This window comes from Melospiza melodia, chromosome 4, assembly GCF_035770615.1.
Source record: "Melospiza melodia melodia isolate bMelMel2 chromosome 4, bMelMel2.pri, whole genome shotgun sequence".
Lineage (NCBI taxonomy): Eukaryota > Metazoa > Chordata > Aves > Passeriformes > Passerellidae > Melospiza > Melospiza melodia.
The window spans coordinates 56,806,149-56,832,265 of record NC_086197.1 but is presented as its reverse complement, the minus strand read 5'-3'; the positions used below and the strand labels follow the sequence as shown (position 1 = coordinate 56,832,265).

Here is a 26,117-nt window from a genome sequence, read left to right as displayed (position 1 = left end):
CCACTCTGTGATAACTAGACCTAGTTGCTTTAATGGCATGGTCCTTAAATCAAAAAAAATCCAGGGATGCAAGAAACTGAACCCAGATGCTGCTGGCGTCTGTGTCACTGAGTTTCAGGGTATCTGAGGGCTGCATAGGAAAACCAGGGTTACTGCACAAGGAAGGTTGAGGCCATTCACACTGGTGGAGGATCTGCACCATTCCCCTGCAACTGCTCACCTCCATCTAGCAAGAGCAGGATGGCTTAGACACAGATCAGTGGGCCAAGTGTGAGCACAGCACACCCCCCTCTCCTCTGCCAAACCACAGGCTCATCCAGGATGTGGCCCTGATTGCCTCCTCTGAAATACCTCAGTTCCTCAACATTCAGCCCCTCAGAATCCCCCAGTCGGGATTCCAAACTGCAGAATGTGCCTTCTGCTGCTGACTCTGCAGCTGCCAAAAACCTCACAGTCATGTGCCCCATGGTTTCAGGTGCCACACTGTCTCCAAGGTGAGAGGGGCCACCTTGGGGGAAAGCAAATAGGAAAGTATCCCAGGCATGAGAATGCCTCTGTGGTTCTCAAGACAGGAATTTCTCTCACACCCATCCCCTCCCTCTATTCCTCCATGCTGCCTTGTGCAGTTGCTGAACCAGCAGCAGCAGCAGGAGCGGGCAAGTTTAGTCACTCCAGCACCTGGGTATCGATTACACCTGAAGGTGGAAAGCAAGCAATCAAAAACAAGGTGTCAGCCTTGCCAGAGGATTCTCCTCAACTCCCAGTTCGGGCCCACTGCCAGTTCTCACCCTGCTGTACTTCAGCATCCCAGCTCTTCCCATGACAGGTGTTTATTCAGGCAGAGGCATTTCACTTTACGAGGCTTCAGGCTTCATGGAAGGCAGAGAATTTCCAGAGCTGCTTTTCCTTGCAGCATTGAGCAACCTAACACCACTGACAGCCAGAACAGGCAAAAAACAGAAGCTTCTTTGTGTCAGGGTCAAGCCCTCCCATTACTTGTTTCTGCCTGCTGACATTTCCCTAGACGGCAAAAGGATTTTTAAATTACAGTGACAAGCCGGCCTGTCTTGTATTAAGAACTCAGCATGCATGGTACCCAGCAAGCCACGGGCTGAGCAACAGCCTGCCTTCAGAGACTGCTCTCCTGGGAAGAAAAACCTCCACAGATCTCTGATTCAGAGCCTCTCAGCTTGGCAACCCTCTCCAGGCATTTTGGGAGGGACACAGGGCATACCCAGTGATCCACACTGGCGAGCAGCATCAGCTGCTGCTGGTACAGAGTGCAGGGGAGAACCTCAGTGGCCACTTGTGTGACTACAGGGCAGGACTGCTTTCCAGCAAAGAGAAAGGCTGGAATTTATGTCTCCAACACAGCCACATATCCTGCTCCCCCAAAAAGGGACAGCCGAGACAACAATAAAACCCCTCTGAGAGAAAGAGATGCAATCAGCTACCAAAGACTTTGCAGCTTCCATTTGTCATTGCTGTTTCCATCCTGCTTTCACTCTGCAATCACTTATTTTGGTGGCTGTGGCATGCAGAGATCTTTCTTAACTTACCATACCACACTTCACCATGACCACTCTTTTCCTATGGCATGGAGATGACCTCTGCATGGATGGAGCCATGAAGGTGACAGCACTGGCCTGGAACAAGAGGACAGGAGGCAGCACAAGGAACCCCCAGAGCTGTGCAGCCCATAGATGTTCGTTGCCTGATCGGAGCTGGTCTGCCCTGCCACACTACTGCTCCTGACACATGATGAGGCCATCCTTGCTGTAACATTTGGAGACTTCAAAGGACATCCATACCTCACTTCTCCTCCACCCTGAGCACTTCTCCTACAGACAAAAGGGTTCTGCAGCCAGCCAAATGGAGCTGGTGGTGATCTGGCAGGCATAGCTGTCCTGCAAGTGGTCCATGACTCAGAAGGGCCTCTTTCCCCACCATCATAGAAAACACTGTCATTTTAAGGAGTATAACCAGCTATCAGAGCTGTAACACACGTACCACACAGAAGTTCCTAACACATGTCTCGCTGCCTCTTTAGCTACAACAACAGAAATAGGACACTGGAGTGCCCTGTCAGCTGCCTACACACTGCCTGTCCCAGCACACTCACAGCAGCACTGTGGCAGGATCAGACCCTGCCCTCAGGAGACTTTTGCCCCGTTCTTCTGGAACTGATGAAGATGATGGTGTCTCTTTTTTCTCTGTGCCTCACTTGACCCAAAAACCTCAGCATTCATACCAAACCTGTCCACCACAAAACTGTTGTTGCAGGTTTTTCATCCTGTGCCTCATTTAGCTCAGCTTGATCCCCTAGTCCAATTTTGATGAGTACTATAAAGTAGACCCATTCTCTTGCATATCACAGGAGATGTAACATTTTTTCTCATCAGGGCAGTACCGACAGCTCTAGGGCAACACTTAAGCTTCAGTCCAAGGTTCAAAATCTGCATTTTTTCAGTTCATCTCCAAAAGTCTTTATTCTTCACCTGTAAGTACTCTTTACCTGTATCATGTCCTTTGCTTCAATTCACTAATTCTCACTTTTTGCCACATATCTCACAGGGATGGAGGTGTTCTAACACACCCATCAAATCCAAGCAATCACTTTGTGACATCAATCAAATACAAGCAAACATTTTGTGACCTTGAGATGTTTTGCTGAATTTTGTTCACACTCACAAAACATCATCCTTAATAAGCACACTTGAAATCCAAAAGCCCAGGCTTTTACTACTGTGTGTTTTCTAATCACGCTCAGAGCCTGGCAATGTGGTGAGTGCTCCCTTTCTCTTGGTAGCTCATTTCCTCCCCCATATTCCCAGTACAAGCTGCACAGGGACATGACAACTCTGACTGTGACTGGTATGAAGCTTTCACAGACCATCCAGGCAATTCTTTAGTCCCACAGCACCGTTTGTGACTACACTAGAGAGAGATTCCTTGTCGTAGGATTTAAGCAAAATCTCTCAGAAATTAAAACATTTAGCTTTCACTGTCATTACCACTGGTAGGGCATATCTGGGGGTGAAATATGGCTGCAAGATCTGTGAATGTTGGAGGGACATCAGCATCAGAAGAGCTCTAAATGACATGATCTGTGTTCCTCTGTGCTACCACATTGCAAGCTCTTCTCCAGCTCTCTCTCTTCTGTTGAGTTCCTGTTAAGTTGCTTCCAGCTTTATTTCTCTTGCAAGCTCCAAAGGCTCACACCCTCTGAATAGCTAACTTTGAATTTATTTTCCCCCAGATAATAGGTCTGCATTTTTGCAGTTTGAATCTTGTGCTATTATTTCCTGCCCATATCCTGCCTCAAGCACGAGGGAGCCACACAGGCGGTGACTGTACATTACAAAAGCAGAAGGAATGGAGTCACGAAAATTTTTGTGTTTGAGAATGCATAAGGCACAGACAAGGAGCGGGTACGCATGAAGGGAAGCAAAGTATAATTTATTTTTCTTCTCAAAAGTCCAGTCAAGAGCTGGCAAGAAGCAAAGGGGGCAGGGAGCAAGGAAAGAGAGCTTAGTTAAATGTTTGGTCTTTATGCTGTGGTGAGAGGTTTTCCCCCTCACAAATTCTCTCCTTACCACCAGTTTCTTGACACGGTGGCACTGCTTCAATCCCTGATTCACTAATCACAAAAACTGCCATGAAGTCAGTTCAAGTTGTTCTGGTTCTGTCCTGCTGCAAATGCCCTCGGAAGCTGGCCCGCAGTGTGACACAAGTAGATGTTTCCTCTTTCAGAAGGGAACCATTGCTCTGCAGTTACAGGAATCATTTCTGTCTCTCTCCCCCTCAGGGAATGAAGAAGCAAACCTAGAGATTTTCCCCTCACTCTTCCATGCAGGGCAACAGAAAGGAGAGAACTTCCCAGCCTCCTGCCAGCTGTCTGCACTTTCTTCAGGAACTTGGAGCTCAGAGGCGTTGTCCTTTCTGGCTGCATCACCCATGGTGTTCAGCCCTCTCTGTCCTGCCCTGACCTTGTCAATGTTTAGCTGTCTTTCCATCCTAGAGACACTTTGCTATTTCTTCTTCTTCTTCTTCTTCTTCTTCTTCTTCTTCTTCTTCTTCTTCCTATGCCTTGAGCTTGGTGATTTCCCCCCTTCCATCAACCCTTCTCCTCAACAGGAGACCAGTACAGGTAACCACCAGGAATTCTTCTCTGAGCTTTTCTTTCCATGTAGTTGTGAAAGTGATCTGCCTACTTGGTTTGTTAATATGCCAGGTCCCTTTCAGTCTCTGCCATCTATATTTCCAGGCTAGCACTCTTCCTGCATATCTGTAGAGCCTGGGATGCTATAACATTATTTAAATAAAGGCATGCTGAGATTCAAAAAAGCAAGACACTGTGGAGAGTGAGAAGCAAATACATAAGCCTTTATGTGCCTTCCAAACCTTACCTCTGGCTGCAAAAGGAGATTCTACAACATCTGCTCTAAGAAGAAACCCAGCAATCCTTGAGTAGAGCTAACATGCATACAGCACATGGGAGCAGCAGATAAATAAAAATGTCCTATTATCAAACCTCAACCACAGCGCAAAGGGTACCCTGCCCTTGCCTTGGCCTCTTAGCCAAGGTCCATTTCTATGGAAAATCAACACAGTTGCAGTCTAGGATGCAGGACAGTCAAGCAGCTAATTCACTTTGTTGTCACTGAATTAAGGAAGAACAGTAAGGCACTGTCAATTTATGCCATTTCTTGGTGCCTGTAGGATTTTTTTTTCCTCTACTAATATGGTAAAACCTGTTGGTGTAGCAATCAGTACTGTGCAGTGCACACTACAACAGTCACAGAAGACAGAGCCAGAAATTAACCAGGAGCAGGAGAGAGCAATAAAGAAAACCTCTTTGCCTGCCAGAATGCATAAGAAAGGCCTTCATGTGCAGGTGGAGAACACCACCAACCACCAACCCTTTGATGTGGAGTGGGAGAGGTTCTTGTGGAAAGTGACAGCTCAGATAGGTCTGCCAGAGCAAAGGCACCATTTGCACGTTATAAGCAAATACCTTTGGCTGAGCTGTAACCAATGGAAAAAAAGAAGAGACTAAGATGGTTAATCTCCATTAAGGGAAAATGAAATGGGGACTGCAGTTCTCCTGCTCTTGTAAAAACAGGGGGAAAACCACCACATTTAGATGGCTCTCACCATGCCTTCTTTTACACCAAAGCACAGAAAAAAGTTAATTTTTCCAGGTTTGGGTCTCTGTTCCTAGCTCCAGCCAGCTCATGCTGCTTCCTCCATGTGTTCAGAGCCTCAGCCTGAGGATCATGTTCATCCCATCCAACCTAGGAAGCCAAGGCACCTTTGGGCTACCCTTCCCCTGAGAACAAATTCAAACCCCTTCACCAGTTACAAATGGGTTGCCATGAACCCAGGCCCACAGAATCTTCTGCAGCGACCGCAATGTGATTGTCAGACAGTCTCAGAAGCAAGTGCACCCGCTGCACAGCAGAATGATACCTCTCCTTCTGACGTAAGAACAAAGTTATGGTGCTTTCCAAATGGGAGGACAAAACTACATTCCAATCACTATGAAACTATGGTAGGAATGATCCGCTTATCTCATGTCTATATCAACTTTTTTATTCCTGCTAAGAAACAAGGGAACTTTTGGGTCTTCCCAGATGTGATAAGTGAGGTGAGGGGAACGTATTCTGTCACAGATCCCACTCATACTGCTCAAGTCCTGAAGGGAACTATTCCAATTTTTACCTGTTAAAGCTTCGTTACAAACCATGCCTACACAAATGCTACAAGACCAGCGCATTTTCTATTCAATAGCTATCTTGCACTTTCAAAAGATCAGTCAGTCTGGCAACCCTCACTGATTTTGGAAAAGTCATATGTAGATGTTTCTGGGGGTTTGGTTCATCATACAATTAGCAGAGTACTTAGGACAGAAATTATCCCTGACATGAAAAAAAAAACAAAACAAAGCAAACCCACCAACCAAACCAAACCAAATCAAAACAAAAGAAAACCCCATAAAACTCAAAACAACAACCCAACCCAAAAACTAAACTGTGAACAGGAAGAGCTGCATCTGTTCAGTGTTGATTGTAATCCGCCCTTTTCTTGTACCATTGAGCTTGCAAAGTCAGCCACCCAAAGTACTGGACATCTAGCAGTCCTTGGAGGGACAGGAACATGACAAGACACATTAGAGAAATGACTAAAACCACAGAGGTGGGACTCCCAATGTCTGTTTCCTCAAAACTGTGAAGCTATAAATAAGGGAACCACCACCCTTTCCTCTCCAGTGGATGCCTGCTTACATTTGAAGCTCTTCACAGTCAGGCATGACAAATACAGTTTATCACACGGTCTGAGATTTATCCTGTGTCTCTGCAAATTATTGCATCACGTGGATAATCCCACAAACACATCAATTCCACCACTACAGAGCAGTGTGAAACTTGATGGTTTCTATTTCTTTAAACCCACACAGCAGCTGAGGCTCAAGCCTGCCTTCTCCATGTCATGACAAGTGTAGAAGCAGTGAACATGGTACCACTTCCATTTGCCCTGCAACCAGCCAGCAAGATGATGTACAGAGTAGATAGCACATATATGAGAGAGGAACTCTTTACTTAGAAAGACACGCTCTTGAGACTGAGGAGGGCTCAATATGCAATATGTGCAGATAGTTAGCCAGAAAAGCAAATCCAAATAGCACATAGTTAAATTCCTGTTCAGAGCATCCCAGGGAGCATGGGAACTCAGTTACAGAACTTTTCCAAGCATAGATTCTTGCATATGCACAAAGTGCAGAGACATCACGTATGGTCTGTTTCTCCTGGCACCCCCAGTCCCTAAAAGCAATCTGTTCTACATGTTCCCAGCCAAGTCTGACCATGCCTCCCCCACTCCTAACTTCACACCCCATTTCCCAGTCATATCCTCCAATCCTCCTTTGATCTGGGCTTGCAGAAGCTTAGTGCTTATCTAGTGTCATTGGGAACACTCACCTTTAATGCCAAGGGCTACTGCTCACAGACAGTAGTAATGCCTGAAAATGGCAATAAGTAGTAATGTCTGGGGCATGGTAAAACAAGCAGAGTTACAGCAGCTGCAAGCTGCTTGCTTGGGAAGAGCTTCAGCAAAGGCATGGCACTGTGTGGGAAAGCTTCACCCTCTCATTGCCCATGGAAATGCTAATTCAGATTCTCGCTTCTTAAATTCTCATGGCTTTGACCTGACCACCTCCAATTAGCAAACTGCAGGCATTCAGAAAAGCCTGTGAAATGAGTGATGCCTAAGTCAAGGGACACCATGAAGTATGGCATAGGGATCTTAGGCAATTCAACCTTACTGTGTAAAACCTGCAGAATGCTTAAGACTTTTGATCTCATGTTGAGACTTCTCATGTCATGGGTTCTCTTTTGCAACCGGCCTTGTGGAAACCACACACCACAAAGGAAGAAATTGCTGCAGACACACAGCAAGACCAGCCTCTTCTCTGGATGAGCAGATAGAGCTGGTTCTCCATCACCACACAAAGACCTGTTGTGCTAACCTTTCATCCACAGAAACAGCTACAGAAAATGTGAACAATCCTATCAACTTGAAACTTTGTCCTTCCTTAAGCTACTGGTAGAAGTTCTCTCACTTCTACACTTTTTCTGTATACATATGAAAGGTGGAAGTATCTCAACGAGTTACCAATCTGCCCAATGGAAGCTGAACTCTCCCCTGGCCTCACTGTACCTTGGTGTGAGAGGGTACTCTCTTCTTTAAGCCATCACCTTGCTGATGTGCAGCATTGCTCCCTAACAGGAGCATCTATCCTCACTCCTGTTCACTTGACATGTGCTGTTACCCCCTTATACCCCTGGCAGGTCTAGCAGCAGGGATGAAGCCAGTGGCTGGCAGGGTACCACTGCTCCTCCAGGGCCACGGTCACAGCCTGTGTGGCCTGTCTGGTTACTCTTCTTTGCTCTGCTGGCTGGGCACCAACACTTCCAGATGGAGAGCTAGGAAGCAAAGCTCCTGTGGGGAAGCTGATGCTGATGCTGCAGAACACTTCCACCTCCCTGTGAAGCCTCTGATATTGGCCATTGCCTGTCACAGCCTCCCAGGTTAGAGAGCAGTTTGTACAAAACTAGTTTGCTCTCTCAGGACAAATAATGCTTTGCCAGTCACTGCTCACTTCATAGCCAGCCCCTTAAGGGGCTCCACTGTTGTTGCCCCGTGTGTCTTTTTGCTGCAGGTGTTCTGTCTGCTGGGTGCCACTAAGCAGTTCTGTGATTGCAGGCAGCTGGTCCCTGACAGGTGGGCAGTCACTTGTGAACACGTCTGGGGCAGAGGATACCTCAGCACAGCTGAACTATGGTCAACAGAGTTTGCTTTGAGATCCTGCACTCTAGTACTTTGTATGGAGCTGAGCATTCCTCACTCCAATAAACTCTGCCAGGAGAACAGAGCAGGGGAAATGGATGGTGCAGCTCAATGCCAGCTTCTACTGCAGGGAAAGCAAATAAACTTTCCTTTCCAAATAAACTCCTTTCCTGAATATTGTATTCATATATATCAACAAGAAGCACATTCTAATTCACAGGTATTAAACACAGTTAGGCTTATTTTATCCTTGAGGAAAAAAGACTGTCTTTATTTTCCATCAGTGGAAAAATTCCCACGGGATGTCTTTGCCCACCATATGTGTCATCTTTGCTGCTGTTTTATCCATAGCTCTTTTCTAAGCAGGTTGCTATAGTCTAAAATTAGACCAGACACATATCAATAACACCAGACAGAAGGAATAATCTGAAAACCAGTAAGATCTTTTAATCTGTATAGATTTCAAAGAGAACCAGCTTTGTTTTTCAAATAAAGGCAATCAAATGTCATCCTCAGACTTTTGCCAGGTATTTTGTCAGTATCTGCTTATCTCTTGCTGGGCCTTGCAAAGGCAGGGTAGTAGCAGACTGCCAGCTCTATCGCAGTATGGATCGTATTTTAACACAGATGCTTCCTGACTAACTTCTTCCCCTTTCACCCACATCTCAGGCACATCCCTATTCAATCTTGCCTGAAGCATCTATGAGACAACTCCACCAGCCAATTCTCAGCAAATGTAAAGGATCTATTTTTAGAAGTCTTTAAGATGGCAAGAAATGCTGACCTCAGAAAACTGTGAATAACAAGCTCCTTATTTCTTCTTCCCTGCGTGCTCTCTCTGCGGAAGCAAACCACCACTATCTGACCAAATCACTCCAGAGTCACCACCAGAGCAGGGCTGCATTTTGAGCATCTCTACTCCTTGATATATTCCCAGAAGTGTTGTCCATGTCAGCCTCACAGGTCCGATTTGAATTCCCCCGTGCTGTCAGCCTCAGTGCCTTCTCTGCATGCAGCACGGGAGGGGATACGGTGACTCACCCAGCCCCAGGATCCCCCCTGCCAACCCACTGTTTGTTTGAGTGATTTTATTGTTGAAGCCCTGTTGCCACATTTGTAACTATACATATTTTTTTTTTTTATGACAACCAGAAGTTCAGTTTTATAAACAGATGCTGTTGTGGGCCTCTCTTACTCAGCTGGATCAGCGTCAGCCGTTTTTCCAGGCTGCGGTCTCTGCGCTGCACACTGAGTCACAGGCAGCCCTGCACAGATTTCTTTGAATCGCTGGTTTCCTCCCAGAGACTCTTGACACCCTGCCAACAAAACAGGGCGTAGCTCATTAATTTCATTTTTTTTTTTTCCTTCTCTTTAAAGGCAGTCTGATTCATAGTAACTCCTTTAAAACAGAGTGGAAAGACACCACCCTCCCACACCACCAGAGGAAACTTAAACCACCAGCAGGTCACTCCCCTTCACTCCGGCTCTGCGCTCCGGGACACCGGCACTGCAGCCCAGCACGCTCCTTCTTCCACAGGTGCCAGCACCCGCCCCAGCCCACACGGTAAGAGCTGTTCTTGAAAATCCTCACCAACTATGCTCCCTCAGTGGCTGCTCTCCTCTCCTAACAGCACCAGTCTGCCTTTCTCCTCTGCCCCTTCACTTCTCTTCGTCTTGGCATTCGAGCTGGCTATGGCACGCACCTTAACTTTCATCTTTTGCTTTGAAATCCAGCTGCCTTACGGGGCAAAGGGGCGCTGCAAAGCACCCTGGTTGCAGCCTCGGAGTGCTGGCAGCAGCAATGTTATTTTCACCTCCAGCACACGTGCAGCCAGGGTGCAGGCACGGGTGCCCAACCTGGACCAGCTCGCGCTCAGGAGCTGCTCTGTGCTTTTGGAGTAGCATTGTTGACAAATGTGGAAAAATGCCTGCTTGGAATTAGGGCTGCGGGCTCAGTTTTTCTGGCGCTCAAATACTTCTGCTTGTCTCTCTCCCCCCCATAATTAGTTTGCCAAGCTCTAATTTAAAACAATAGCAATCATTCCAAGTGAAGACTGAGAGGCCCCAAAGCCGCAGACTCTGGAGTACAATGGAGACAATCTCTTTTTCCAGGGGTTCTGGCTCCTGAGGCTGAAGCCAAGCCCCAGTTCTGAGCAGAGCCACATGAAGGGCAGAAATTTGCGTTACACCTTCTGTGGCAGGACAGCCACTGGAGTGGGGAGCACTGCCAGGCAAAGTGGGGGAGCGGGTGGAATTGCTAGAGCACCAAGGTCTGCTGGAAGGGTGTGTCAAGGAGCTAGAGACACTGATGGGAAGTGTAGGGTTGCAGAGACTGCCAATTCTCCCTCTTCACCTGCCTTTTTTCGACACAACCAGCCCCTCTTTCTTTCCCTCCTCTTCTTCACCATTTCTCTTGTTTCCTCTGCTTGCTGCGGTTTGCATCCTGCGGTCAAATCCGAGCTATTTTTGAGGTCTGCGAAAGGGAGTGCAGCAAAGCCAGTTTGTTGGCACCACACTGGTTCCTGTTGCAGGAACTCAGCCCGCCCCTGCACAGTTTCAGGGGTTTGAAAGAGACTGAACAGTATTTAGCCCAATACAGCCAGGAATGGGTGGGGCTCAGGCTGGGACTGTGCATAATTACTATATGAATGAGCTAGAAGCTGAGCTGACAGTAACCTTTTGGAAAAAGGATGGATTTTGTGAATTTTTCAGTCCCCTCTGGCCCTGCTGCTTGTAGCTCAGTCATGCAGTGGTGCCTCTTGACTAAGAAATAAATGTGTTAGGAGTGGTGGGGAAACTGACTGAGGCAGCGAGTGTTTCCAGGGCATCAGAAACTGGAATGGGAAGAAAGCATTTTTGGAAGTTATCACTTAATAAGATTAACAACTAAATCATACTGATATTAAAAAAATGCTGTGGCCACAGAACAACTTTCACTCAGAAGCTTTGAATTCCTCAAGGCACCTTTGAGAGCAGATTTGCCCAGAAACTGCCCACTTGACATTTCTGGATGTAGTGGGATTCTTTTCTGAGCAAACACTCTAGGGAGGTGGGCATGAAGAGTGTGAAAACCTGGAGCCCATTAGCTGCTCTTCCTATGATAACAGGGGTTTAAGCCAGCCAAATGCCTCCACCCAGTCCACCTGGGGACTGTGGGCACTGAGGGAGTGAGGGCTTGAAGGCAGCTTATTTCTATTTGCTCCTTTGGATCAAAACTGAGGTGCCTTATTAACACTGCAGTGCCTGGAAGCACCCCTTGAAATGCAGCGTGTTGGTGTGGCCCTGCAACCCACCCACACTGAGGAATTCCTGTCAGTAGGCTCCTGTGGAAGCTCCCCAGCTATGACTAACCACCCAGACATGTGACACACATGAGCCATTCATCCTGGCCACCCCTGTGTGAGAGCCGGGATCTCCACTGGGCACATGCCATCCCCAGGGATACCCCTGACAGCCAAGGAGTCCAGCCACACCCAAGGACACATTAATGCAGGAGTGCTTGTCCTGGGATCCTGTGGAGAAGCACCAAATTTGGGAGTGGGTGCCTCAGCTGCAGGGCTGCTAGAGCTCCCCCCGTGAGACCCTGCTGCTGAGGACACAGAGCCCTGGGCTTGGAAAACTGGCCCTTCTGGCCTAGCCGGTGGTCTTTGAGTTTTGCAGTGTGGGAGCGGTGCAGTGCACACAGGAATTACTGTTTGGCGGTCTGGGGTGGAGCAGAGGTTGTATTTTGAAACAGTTCTGGGAGATTTGCTGATAATAGCCAGCATGTTTTTGGTAAAAGAGCCACCTCAGGGCCTTGCTTATAATGAGACTGAGGAGATTTGCTGCAAGCACTAATCCTTCTCTCCATTCGTCACCCTCCCAGCCGCAAGGCTCGCACACGGCACTCAGCCTGTGCCCGCTTCTGTTTCCTCAGAGCAAGCAAAAGCAGGAGGGAGCCTGCTTCCACAGCCCTGCCTGCTCCCATGGGCCTTCAGGGGGCCCATAATCCCCAGCTGGCTGCTGGGACACCCTCCCGTGGCACGTTTCCCCTTGCTCAGCCCCAGGTCACTCAGTGCTCCCTTCACTGAGTGCTGCGTGGATGGCAAAGGAGGAGACACCTGATGCTGGGCTGGAATTTGCCCTCAGATGCTCAAGTGCCCCTTTAAGGCATAAATAGCAATACTAGACCCCTTTGATCTCAACAGGTTCCTGTGCCTGTACCTTTCAACAGGGAGGTGACAGCACTGTTACCCAGCACAACATAAGGCAGGCTGCAAAGCATGGCACTCCGAATTTTTTTTCCTTCCTTCTGTTTTCCAACAAAAAATTAATGAGCTAAAACTAAAAAAAATGAGATTTATTTACCCTTCCTTCAAGGCAGGGAGCTACTCTTCCACTCCTCTAAAAGGGAGGGTGAGGAAGGGGATTTCCAATCTTCACATCTGAAGATGGATGTTTAATACTTCATTGGTCTTTTCTGCTGAGGCAAAGCAGCATTCACAGAAAAGGAGGCTCTTCTCTATGGCCCTGCCAGGATTGATAACTAACTCACAGTCATTTCAACAGTGGCTGTGAACAAATGTGCTGAAGCACATCTCAGTTATTGCTGTATTGATCCTCTGTCAGGGCCAGTCCACACCCAGTCATCCCACAGCATGACACAGGGTGAAGCAGCAGTTGCCTGCATAAACTGCCCAGAGGGAAATCTGGAGTGCCTCTTAAGCTGCTTTCTGCCATTACACTGCAGGGAGAGCAGCAAAGCAGCACATCTCGGGGCTGCCATCTGGACTGTGATTTCTTCAAACCCTGCTGGGAGAGTTTTGGAAAGTACCTCTTTAGCTAGAACAGCTTGACAATGAACAAAGGAAACTCTGGCCAAATTTGCAGCTTCATGCATCCTGCTCCTCCTGAACTGTTTTCAGGAGGGCAGAGAGTATATGGAAGGTGCACTCTTGGTTAGACCAAATATAGCCCATGCCTTGTCATAGAAGGGAGGGACGGGTTAGGACAGCTCAGCTCCAGAACCCACATTGCCCAAGGGAGTGACAAGTTTGCCAAGATCATAATTGAGATCTATCCCCTTTACCCTGTGAAAACAAGTCTGTAGCAGAGGCATGGGGAGACACCCATGAGGAGAGCCCAGGGACAGATCTGGGCTGGGTCATCGCCAGTCCTGCAGGAAATGCACTGAACCCTGAGCACTGGGGTGGCTGACACAGGTGAACAGTGACTCATGCTGAAGGCTTAGCCCTTGTGATGCGAGGCCACCTGGCAACATGTTTTTGTATTTGAGGAAATCCAGGGTGAGGACCTTTGTTGTCCTTTTGCCCTCGCAGGGCAGAGTCTGCTGAAGGAGGGGAGTTGTGAAAGCAACCTCCACGACTGGGTCCATTGTCCACATTCTTCTCATTCCAGAGAGATATCTTCCCTGTATTGGCTCCAGCAAGCCTCTGGGAAGGATAGTGAGAGCCTTGGGAGCAAGAGGGGAGAGCTACAAAATGCTCAGAGCCTGGAGCAGGCTGGTCAGAGGGTTGCTGAAGAGCAGCTGCAGGAAGGTGGGCCCCTGCTGAAGGAGAGCCGGGCACATCCCTGGTTGTGGCAGCCTGGGCAGCGGGGCCAGCCTGCCTGTGGGCTGTGGGCTGTGGGCCGGCCTCCAGGGCCTGCGGCTGGGCCAGCGGCTGTGCCCTCAGCAGGGGAGCTCCTGATGCCTCCAGAGCCACGTGGAACATGAACCAGCTTATATCTTACTGATCACAGGTGTGAGGAACCCTCTGAGAGCCAGATGGGGTATTTTACACCACGGCCATCCTTACCCCACCCTGCACAGAGCACTGACCAGCTCCAGGGTGCACAGCCTCCGCCTGTGTCTGCTTTATTCACATGCTCGCTCCCCCCAGTTCATCTCTTGTGCACTTCGGTTGAAAGAAGGAGCTTTCACACAATTTTGTATTTGAGTCCTGCACAGTCTTTTCCAAGATGGCTTGCAGGAGCAAAGGCACCCTGGAAGCAAACTGACCCAAAAGCTCAGACTCTTTAGATGCCCCAGTCACACTTTCCTCAGCGTCTCATGGGCTGTGCTTGCATGTTCAGAGGTTTTGCAGTTTTGAGAGACAGACACACTGTAAGATGCAACTTCTTTTTTAGAGTTACCCTCCTTTGGAAAAGGAAAAAAGGAATATCTACACAAGACTGTCTGTGCAAATCACAGGACTGCAGTTTTAATCCAAGAATGCAGCCAAAAGCACAGCTGATGTGGGCTTCACCATCCTTCAACCTCTGTCTAAGTGCGGTTGCAAAGAGAAAAGCAGGAAGTCCCACCACAAATGATCTGTGTACTTTGCTCATACCTCTCTGTAACCTGAGCTTTCCTGTCAGAGCTGTCAGAGAGTTTCTCCCATTTGGGCACTGCCAGTGTGGCACAGGTAGACGACCCGTGCACCCATAAGGAAGCTGTGCACACACACACAGACAGACAGACACACAGAGCTCACAGGGATCCCACAGATGCACATTCCCAGTCATGTGGGGAGCCACACAGAGCTGCAGATGCACACACACAACGCCTCAACACCCAGACTGTCGGTCCTCCCACAAATGCTTCTCGTGTATCTCAGAATCTTGCTGGAGCTCCTGCCAGCATTCAGGGGTCTAATTAGCCTACCCAGGGAGCACCCAGTGCTCTGAGGGGTGAGAGGGCTCTGCATGGTGCCTCTGGGGGAGCAGAGGAACCCTTCTGTGCCTCCCTTAGCTCCGGGGTTCCCTTCCCACCCTCCCTCTACTCGCTGCCCTTCAATCCCAGCCCTTCCCTGGCGTGCCTGGGGTGAGCAGTGACAGTGCTTTCCTCCAGCAGCGCTGCTGGCTGCCCGCCAGGCCCCAGGCAGCTGTCTCTTCCCTTTCCCACTACCAAGGCAGCACTGGAGTTTCAGTTGATGTTGTCACATGGCTGAGCACTCGAGGGTGGTTTCTTCTGGAGAAAATGCCAATTTCTCACTGTCTGCCCTAGGAATTCTGATATTTCCCCACTCTTATATGAATCATGAGCATGAGAGCTGGAAAACCCTTATGTGTCATCTTTTGTGACTCCCCTCTGCATCTCTCAGTGAGTGGCGGTTCATCACCAAGGGTGGATTCTTGAGGAATTTGTCAGATCCCATAAGAAATTTTTCACATGCTGGTGTTTCACCCCTCCCTTGGGAAGGCAATCCCACTGATCTCTTGGAGAGAGAGTGGAATTGATCCATTTCACCAGGAAATGCTTCACACGAACCAGACAAAATCTTCCATTTACTTTAACTTATTTTCAGCTGTAGCCCCTCGGGCTGGGCTGCACTTTCCTTTTGGCTGACATTAACCTGGTGGTTTTACAGCCTTGCTGTGCCCATGGTCTGTGCTGCTGTGGTAACCACAGCCAGTTCCCATTTGTAGGTGAGATCTCAGTGCCATGAGCCAGAGGCTCCAAGGTCTCCGTGTGCCCACGCACGCCTCCTGCCCAGCCCTTCTCCCACACACAGAGTGAAATCTCTTTCCAGAGGCACCAACCTACTCATCAACATGTCTATAAAAAGCATCTGACTTGTAAATTGAGTCAGGCTGGTCTGTCAAAACCAGGCTGTCAACAGCAGTGCTGACATACAGTCGTTTGTAAAAGTCTGGAGTCAGCAAGGACTCTGGATTCATCAGGATCTGAAGCAAGAGACAGAGCAAAAGGTGGAAACAAAGTTTCCTGTTGTTTAAAGTTGTCATGAGCTTTCTAGTAACGTCGTCGTGACAGGTCCAAAGTCATCACGCCACTGAAATATCACAGAGGTATTCACATCTTCGCATCCTGTGAAATGGCTCTGGGCACAATGAGGACTGGTGCTTATAGCCCACACAAGGACAAGGTGTGCAGTTGTAGCAGGGCTAAGATGCAGTCATGGTCTCAGAGCAGTTAAAAGGCATGTGTACAAATTCTGCAGAAGGTTTTAGACCACATTGAGGATTCCCTTACTCGTAGCAACATGGCAGCATTGCTATTTGTGGGTTGGCTTTGCACTGAGGAATGCACTGGTAAGAGAGGTGGAAGCTTGTGGCTGTCTCAAACAATACCAGACAGTTTTTACTTTCTGTCCATTACTGTCCAGTTTTATCCTTCGTTTCCAAGTGGCCTTGGCCCTGATTTGAATCACCAGTATTCCTGCTGTGACTCTGTGCCCCTCAGACAGTGGCCAAGACTTACTACTGCCTTCCTTATATTCTGTAGGGGCAGCTGGGAAAGGCAGAATTTCTTTTGAGTTAGTTGTTTTCAATTAATGGAGATTTTTGTTGACATTCTAACTAAAGGCATTTGTTTTTTCTCCAAAAAGCCATCTTTCCATTGTTGAGAAATCTAATGTATTGAACTAAAGGGTCCTCAGCTGAAAAATTCACTTTGAAAGGAGTCAGAGGTCACCAGTGTACACAGGCAGTGCATTTTAGATGTCTTCTTCTCCCTGGAAACTCTAGGGAGCTACAGGATATTGACTGGGTTCTCACCTCAGCCAACTTCTCTCACAGTACACCTCACCAACTCAGCCTGGGAGAGGCAGTCCCAAGCAGGGACCTGAGTTCAGAGAGGAGGATGGAAATGGAAGTCAGATGAGCTACATCCATTAAGGAATACTTGAGATCTGAAATATTTCAAATTTACTTGAGAGTGCCCTGATTTTTCACCTGAAACAACCCCACTGTTCCAGCAGAAACATCCTGTACACTTACCCCACTTACCATTGCAGTCCTTTCCCTGCAATGCACTTTCTGTCACAAGCAAAGGACCTCTCCCTAATCTGGCTTACCCTCTTGAGTAACTCCCTCCCTATATTTGAGGAGCTATACCACTGGCCTTTATCATGTCTCCAAGTGGCACTACACATTCCATCCTGATCCTTTGCTGGATGCAAACCAGGGGCAAGGATTCACTTCTCTGTATTGCCCTCAGACAGAATGTCCAAAACACTTAGGTAGACAGAGGGGTGATTCTGGTGGCAACAATCTGCCTGCATGAGAAGGCTTTGTCTTAGTTTTAGGCACTAGATAGTACCAGCCTGCTTGAGCTGGAACTGGGGTGCAGCAGAGCTGTGTGTTGTTCCCCAACATGTGTACATGGTCAGAAATAGTCTGTACACAGCTAAGAGTCTGTCATGCTTATCTGCAGGTTTTTTGTGCCGAAGGCTTCTATGGGGATTCTTATTCATGCTTACTGTTGGTGTGGCTTGTTATTTCCCTTCATCCATCACCCCATGAAAAGGAAAGTCCACTGTTATCAGCACAAGATCTTCCCTTGACTCATGCAGGCTGTTCAGTACATGCATGACCTTCCCCTCCCCACCAGCCTGCCCTGCCCCTAGTCCTTCTACTGTTATGTCTCATTGCTTTTTTTCTTGGCTTACTTGGGGTCTCTCCTCTGAAGGATGCTTGGGGAAGACTCACAAATTGTTTGCTTGACTGGTTCTTGAGAAGCAGTCCTAAAACTGACAGTGTCCTGAGCACTTAATCTTTCAGGGTTAAATTATTGTGGGGTTTGAGAGCTTTGGGGTGAGTCAGTGGAAAAAGCTGGCAGCTCTAGGAAGGCTAAGACTGACTCATAGCCCAGGAAGAGCCTGAGGAACTCCAAATGCAGCTGCAGCTTAGGTAGGGGAATGGAAGAAAAGGCATTTGCATGCAATTTTGTCCTATTGCTCCAGCAATGTGACCCCACCCTGTAGTGGAGAAAGATGTCTCACACTTAACAAATGGAAAAGGTATCCTGTCAGTCCCTGATGCTCTGCCAGTTTCTCTGTCTAATGGGAGGAAATGTCCACGCCACAGCATCAGAGGCAGAAGTGAATCTATTTCAGTGCCATTCCTTCACCCACAGCTCCTCTGGGATTGTTCTCTCGTGTTTTATTTAACAGGCAGAGAGAGATGAAGAAAAGGGAAAGCAAATGAATACAGAGGGAGGCTTGTGCTTTAACTCACAAAGAATCAAAACTGAGCTGTGAGCACATATCCCCTGGGGGAGTTTGCGTTTGATAGCGTGTGTATTCAGGGAGAGGTGCTGACGTTCTCAGGAAGTAGGTGCACTGAAAGCACCTGAACTAACACTGCTCTCCTGCAGTGCTAAAATAGGCAGAAAAAGCAAAGAGAAGAAAGGATTTCAGTTTTTTTCTTAGAGTATTGGTCAAAGTCCTGGGTGTGGGGTCATGATTTTGGTTTTTTATTTTTTACATTGTAAAGTAACATTTTATCCCTCATTTTCATTTCTGAATGCAAACAAAAGATGCACTCAAAAGGACTGTTCTAGTCCTTAGGATGTCATGAAAGTAGGTTTTTAATCTTTCAAGTAGAAAGCTTTGTTTGAAGCTTCCTAAAAAATAAGAACAAAAAAAAAGCTGAATGAGATTTTAAAGAGGCCATGGAAAAATACATCCATCTAAGAAAGAAGAAAGTTTAGCCACTGTTTAGTAAAGGCAAATTTCAGAGCAGGCAAATTTGTCAGTTTGGTTTATGCTAGTCAGCACCCTATAGTGTCAAAAGCACTTGTTAAAGTTTGTGTAAGAACCAAGGTAACAAAAAAAATAAAGAAAAATAAAGGGAAGTAGTCAAAGGGACAGAAAGATTTGACTCAAGAATTTGCTGCAGATTTGTCACTTAGTCATGGCAACAGCAATAATTTCTAGTTTGAGTTGCAGTGGTGATATCTGTATCAGTTGCCATCCAGCATTTTGAAACTCTTGTTCCTTTTACAATGGAAAGAAGGGGTTTAACTCTTAGGTTAAGTGTGTTCATGTGGTAGCCTGCATATACCGTTGAGAACCTGAATTTTAGCAGTGCTGAAATCTTAAGTGTCTGTCACTACAGTCAGAGTACGAGTCCTGAGAAGGCTGTGCTTTCTCCAGGATCATCACTAAGGGAGGCACTGTGACAAGAGAGGTCGCAGTGACCGGGCCATCCAGCCAAACCAAGCTCTAGATCACGAGTTTGCCAAGACACCCCAAAGCAGACAAGCAAACCTGGCCCACATTCACAAAGTCAGGGATTAACATCTCCAGAGAGTTCTCCAGGTGAAGGAAACCTTAGAGTAGACACGATTTGCTGAGGAGATGGGACTAGTCACCAAACCTAATCTGTCTCACTAAAGAGTAGCCTAGTTTGGGTGGGAGCAGTGACCTAACAGAACTGGTTCCTTGAGATCCTAAACTCAAGGAATTCTTCCTGGTCCCCAGCTAATGCTGAACTGGTCAAAGTGCCACTGGTGGAGAAGCCCTGCCTACCCACTGTGGTTTGGGAAATGGTAACGAAGCAGTGCCAGGAACAGCTGCAGCCTTTTACAGGAATACCCTCCCACTCGTGGCCACAGTGAGAGGAAAGACAGTAGTGGAGTAGGTGGAGTCATCAAGTGAAAAAGACACATAAATGGGACTGTACAAAGCCTTTTGTCACAGTTTGTGTGAAGGACATCATAAAGTATAAGTGTGTTGTTTCATGACAGTGTTGCCACTCCCTGTAAAACGGTGACAGCATCAGACCCTCCCTGAGTCACCTGGACCAAAATAACTTGACAGCTAACATTAATCACGTGCTTGATACTTCTGAGGGAAAGAGCAGCACAACCTGTCAAACTTTCTAGGAAGCTTACTGGCCAGAGAGTGGATTCAAAATGCTTCTGACTGAAATACACTCACTTGATTTCTGTGAATTGTCTGCGCTCATTCTCACAGCTTAGATTTGTTCCTTGTATTTCACGTTTTCAGGTGAGAAGCCATCAGTTTTGACAAACCATGTCATGCAAGCTTTCTAAAGCACATTCCCCTCTCTCTTTCCAATCACATGTTCATCAATCACAGGAAGTCTTAAAAAAAAGTAAAAGTTTGCAGGGTACAGAGGCAAAAATAACCAAAACAAACCAAAGAGGAATTTGCACTACAGAAGAACCTTACTGTGTTAATAAAGTGACCTGCATGCCTCAAGTTTTAAAAGGGAAACAGGCAGTTTTCGTTGCAAACCTGGGCATCTTCCCCAGTTCCAGAAAACCTCATGGCCTTTTTGTACTATCCCCTTCACTTAAAGGAGTGGTTTGTGGAGTAGTGGCCACCCCTCTGGCTCACTCTCCACAACTACTCCACAGCTGAGGCACCAAGGAGCCCACAGTCCCCCATTCCATACCACTTGCCTGTGACCCAGACCAGTTGGAAGAGGCTGAGACACCAGAGGAGAACAGGAAGAGAAGAATCTTTCCTGACCTCTGTGAATCCCATGGGCAAAACCTCCTCTTCCTAGAATATATGCCTGGAGTATGGCATTTTTACTTTACATTAACACACATCAATGTAAGCAACCTGTGTATATATTCAGGCTATTTTTTAAATGCCCCCAGGTTATCTACCCATGCTCTACATCTTCTCCCATATTGGCTCCTTATTCTGTGGGCTCTGTTTAACTTCTTGAGCAGATTTTGTCTAAGTTTCTAGTGGCTTATTTTTTTTTTTTTGGTGATTCCACATTTCCAGAGTGAACCTAAGATCAGCCTGGGTTTTTGCATGTAAACAAATCTTACGGCAATGCTGTTCTTTGACTCTCTTCACATCTTCCCTCTGTTCTTGTTCTCCCTCAGAGCTCTTTGTGTCGGTGACACCACCTAGAAAAGACCCAAGATGTTGGTGCTGCTGGCTGGTATCTTTGTGGTCCACATCGCCACTGTCATCATGCTCTTTGTCTCCACCATTGCCAACGTAAGTGGGCTGCCCTGGACGAGGCATGGCTGTTACCTCCCGCAGACAGCCGGCCTTAGACACGGCTGGCAGGCAGATCGGGGATGGGTGCTCAGGTGAGGGTGGGGAACATCCACTCGTGGCCATGGGGAGAGAGGCTGTTCCCACCTGGCACATCCAGCAGTGCCGGCACTGTTCCCCGGCCGGGGCCAGGCTGTTCCCACCTGGCACATCCAGCAGTGCCGGCACTGTCCCCCCAGCTGAGGCCAGGCTGTTCCCACCTGGCACATCCAGCAGTGCCGGCACTGTTCCCCGGCCGGGGCCAGGCTGTTCCCACCTGGCATATCCAGCAGTGCCGGCACTGTCCCCCCAGCTGGGGCCAGGCTGTTCCCACCTGGCACATCCAGGAGTGCCGGCACTGTCCCCCCAGCTGGGGCCAGGCTGTTCCCACCTGGCGCATCCAGCAGTGCCGGCACTGTTCCCCGGCCGGGGCCAGGCTGTTCCCACCTGGCGCATCCAGCAGTGCCGGCACTGTTCCCCGGCCGGGGCCAGGCTGTTCCCACCTGGCGCATCCCACGCTGAGGGGCGCGGCGGGCCCACGGGAGCTCCGTGCCCAGGGGGACCCCTGGTGGCGCTGCCCGGGCCCCCCGCCAGCCGTCGGAGCGCATTTTGGGGTCCCCTCGCACCCGCCTCGCACAGAAGGAGGGTCAGGATGACCTGGGGGATTTCTCCACGATGATTGGAACAGACCTCACGGTGTTTTGCCCAGACCACATGACTCCTGGCACTGGAAGCCAGTGTCCCACCTGTCCGGTGCCGACGTTTCTGGGCAGTTGGGCTACTCCTGCTCACTTCACGGTTTAGTCTGATAGAAGAGCAAAGAAGCTTTACTGCCCCAAGACACAACCTCTGTTCTATCCTGTTTCAGGTTTGGATGGTGGGTTCTTCCAACTATGCAACGATCTCGACAGGACTGTGGCTGCTGTGCAACAGGACCTGCACTGAGCTACCAGTCAGCAGTCAGGATGAGGGTAAGTTACAGCCGCATTTTCGTCATGGTGAATCACAGGATGTTGATGAGCACTGCCGAGACCGAGTCCTGACCTTCTCCAATCCATTCTCTGTGTTTTGACAGCTTCCCTCAAAACCGTGCAAGCCTTTATGATCCTCTCGATCATTTTCTCCGTTGTGGCGCTTGTCCTGTTCATTGTCCAGCTGTTCACCCTGGAAAAAGGCAAACGTTTCTACATGACCGGAGCCGTCATGCTGGTTTGCTGTGAGTATGCACCTGCACACGGTGCCTTGGCTCCCTGGGTGTGTCCCACTGCCTCTGTGAACACAAGTAGCCACGTATGGTCACCAGGGGAGGTTGTCAGCCAGTAAATGTTTCCAGTGGCCCAATTTTTGTTACAAAACAAAGCACCGGGGAATGGGAAAGTGTTGGGTTGGGATTTTTTTGGCTGTATATAATGAAAGTATTTCCAGATTTTCATTAGGAAATCCCAGTGGGTTTTGCAAAAGACCATTGAAATACAACAAAAAGGATTCAAGTGTTTTGGGAAGCAGGGGAATAAACAGTTAGCTACTGCACTTGGGATTCAATACGTAGCACCAAACTGTCGTCAGATCTTATTACTGATTTTCTCCTAACAAAGGTTTATTCCTCATGGCACCCACTAAACAAGCCCCAAGTGTCTTATGTCATCACAGCTGCACAAGATATCCTCCACAAATAAGCCTAATGGGCAGCAGCTCCTCTCTCATATGGCACAAGACGTGCATTACAATCTCAGGGGACAGCAGCACTTCAGAAGTCCTGCGGCAATGCTGGTTTCTGTGCGTTTTCCAACTCTCTTTTCCCTCTTCCTTCCCACAGGGATGTGCATTCTGATTGCAGTCTCCATTTACACAGCTCGGTTCACAAGCACAGTGGCGTTCGCCACAAATCCTCACCATGGCTACTGTTTCATATTGGCCTGGATCTGCTTCTGCTTCAGTTTCATCATCGGCGTCCTCTACCTTGTTCTTAGGAAAAAATAAGGCTGATGGGTGTCCAGGGGAGAGGGTTGGCTACTGGGAGTGGGGAAGAATTACTCTGCTGAGAGGACTGTTGGGCCAATAGACAAAACCAGCCACCATCATCACCATTGCCACCGCAGAAAAATCACTAACAAAGCTAGAATCCTCAGAACCTCCTTCATCAAAGAGAGGGAGAAACAACTCCTACTGATCTAGCACTTCTGGGGCTAGAAATCTGCAAGTGACCCAGACAGCTCTTCTCCTTTTCTGCAACGTTGTGCCATACCTTCACAAAGCTTCAAGCTCAGCAGTGATGATTAAAGGGCACCACATAAACAAGGGCTATATCTTTTTCTCTTCCTAGAGCCCTTCTCACTTACATTTGAGTGTGCCTTGTGAGTAGGGCAAGTGAGGATTATGACCCCTTTATTTGCCCATTGATACAAATGGGATGGGCCTTTTGTTACATTTTTAAATATATATATATATATGCACATAAGAGAACGCTAAAGACATTAAATTGAGAAAAAACAATAGAAATTGAATTAATTTTGTATTAAAAAATCTACAAAAATAAGGCAGCAAATTTTTTTGCTGTTCTGTTTTCTATTTGATATTCCCACGATTGAATAAGATACAAGTAGGAATGGCAAATATACAGGCATGGATGATGGAGAGAGAGAGAGAGAGAGAGAGAATAGAAGTAAAGATATACAGAGGTTCTTAATTACAGAGGGTGCAGTTGCTCAGTGGTACATATGCAGGGAGGGAACCACCTGGATGTGTGTCAATAATCTTATGTTCACCTCCAGAACATGGTAACAGCACTGCTACATCGCAGATCCTTACTGAGACAAGTCCTTATGTGTAGGCAGGGCTTTTTTCCTGTATCATCATCTGGTATATCATATTAATTGAGTGCCCCACCTTGTGACAAAGCTCATCTGAAAAGCAGATAATGGTTAGCAGAGGAAAGTTATTCCCTAATGAGAGACTAGGAGAGAGGAAGAAGGGCTTGTGAGTTTTGCTCCTTGCTGCACAACATTAGGCCAGCCACTTAACCCGGTGCTTTTCATCTGCCAAATCCTTCCATAAAACTAGCTACCTCCCAGGGTTGCTGAGAGATTCTGAGTCCACTCTGTAACACAAGGTCCCCATGTGAAAGGCTGGCATAGGAAAGTTAGGCACTGGTACTGCTGCAACCCACAAATTTCTGTTAGTTTGAAGAATCTCAGTCACAAGAGGCATTTGCAAGAGACTAGGTCAAAATTTCCTGTGACTCCATTCACATCTATCTAAAAGGTAGAGAGTATAAAAACCATGTTAGTACAGATTGTGCATGGATGCTATTTACCTCTCTCTCTCTTTCTGTTACATTTTCTTCTTATGTAGACTTTATCAATTTGGTGGATATATTCTAGTACTGTATGTTGGTGTTTCATTAACAAAGGTTATTTCATATATAGTCATTGTAAATATTTTGAAATGCATATTTTTAACTTTGTGGGTATAAAAATAAAATCTGATTCCCTTTCTAATAAAGACTTTTGCTGTGTTTTGTTTTTCTTTTTCCCCATTAGTGTTTCAGATATTTGTTAGCAGAAGTACTTGCTGTTCTTACTCAATCTCAGCCCAGCCCTTTCAGACAATGCAGAACTACCATGTTTTCTTGCATACCAGTAGATGAGATTTCCTGTTCTGGAGGGAAGGTGGAAGGAGAAGAGCTCCCAGAGCTCCTGTTTCAGGCTGCCTGCAAGCTCAGGCAGACAGTGTGAGCAGTGGTATCACTCAGTCTCAGTGCCAGGCTTTGCCTCACACCCAGGAAAGCTGGAAACATTCTTTCTCACCCTGGCAGAGTCTCATCTGTCCCAAAGCAAAATCACCAAGGTGTTTGCCTGGGTTGATGTAGATGTTGCCTCTCCAGTGTTGTCTGGCGAAACACCTCTGCAGTTCCAGAGCTTGAGCAAAGAGTCCAAAGCCCAGGACAGTAGCAGATCTCAGAAAACTTGGGGCATGATCCTCTGAGCTGTGAGGTAAGATGCAGCAAGAATCAGCTGTGTAGGAAATTTTTCTTTATCCATTAATCTACTGCAGAGAGAGCTAAGACATGCTAATTGAGGGTAGAATGGTGACATGAATCTTCAGGAGCTGAGGTTTAGCCAGAGGGGATCTCTTACAGCAGGGTGTGGGAAGGGCTCACAGGGTGTCATGGGCGGACACTTGTCTTGGTCTCAGGAGGTTCTAGGAGTCACAGATTATAGATTATAGAATATACTGAGTTGGAAGGAAGCAATCAGGATCTTCAAGTCCAACTCCTGGCCCTGCACAGGCCACTCCAAGAATCACACCATGTGCCTGAGAGCATTGTCCAAATGCTTCTCGAACTCTGCAGGCTTGGTGCTGTGGGCACTGCTTCATCCTGTGGGCACTGAGTCCTGCTGCTCCTCACGCTCCTGGCACTCCTAGAAGTGCAGGGTAACCAAAGACCAAGGCTAACACTGACAGGCGAGACATCAGCCACCCACTGAGTGGGGAGCACTGAGGGAAGTTAGCCTTGCAGGAGCACACCCACTGCCAGGCTGGTAGCTGTGTCCTGTCCTAGCATGGTACAGATGTGACAATATGATACTCACAGGATGACAAGGCAATGCCAGCCTTGTTGACAAGACCAGGTCATAGGCAACAGTCTCAGTTTTTGAACAGTGGTCTCCAACAGCATTTCAGTCACCACAAACTGTTGTCACTGATAGCTTACAAAGGATATGAAGGCTGCCGGACACTCTGGGTCGCTTGGTTTGGCTGAAAAAAATCACTTGGGCTATTAAAGGATCAGTACCCTAATGTACAGGTGGAAAAAGTCACTGAGTCCCCTGGCATTTGACAAACCTAGTTATCTGGTCCCTGAAGCATAATTCATTCCAAATGAGACAGTCTTTGCTCCACACCAAGTAGCTCCTGCCACCATCTTCTGAATCCTGTTACATTATGGGCACACAGACATGAATTTGCATTTGGCACCACCAAGACAGAATACATCAAACAGAAAAGCAGATGCCAACA

General features: G+C 47.7%; 2 protein-coding genes across 2 annotated transcripts in view; one reads left to right on the top strand and one right to left on the bottom strand.

The window, feature by feature from the left end:
* GSG1 (germ cell associated 1) overlaps positions 1 to 26,117 on the bottom strand; it is a 90,186-nt gene that overhangs the window by 27,918 nt on the left and 36,151 nt on the right. The window lies entirely within an intron of this gene.
* EMP1 (epithelial membrane protein 1) lies at positions 9,744 to 24,601 on the top strand. The gene is made up of 5 exons (XM_063154711.1): positions 9,744 to 9,913; positions 20,942 to 21,059; positions 21,967 to 22,069; positions 22,174 to 22,314; positions 22,915 to 24,601. The coding sequence occupies exons 2-5, from the start codon at positions 20,982 to 20,984 to the stop codon at positions 23,076 to 23,078; spliced, it is 486 nt and encodes a 161-aa protein (XP_063010781.1). The 5' UTR covers positions 9,744 to 9,913; positions 20,942 to 20,981; the 3' UTR covers positions 23,079 to 24,601.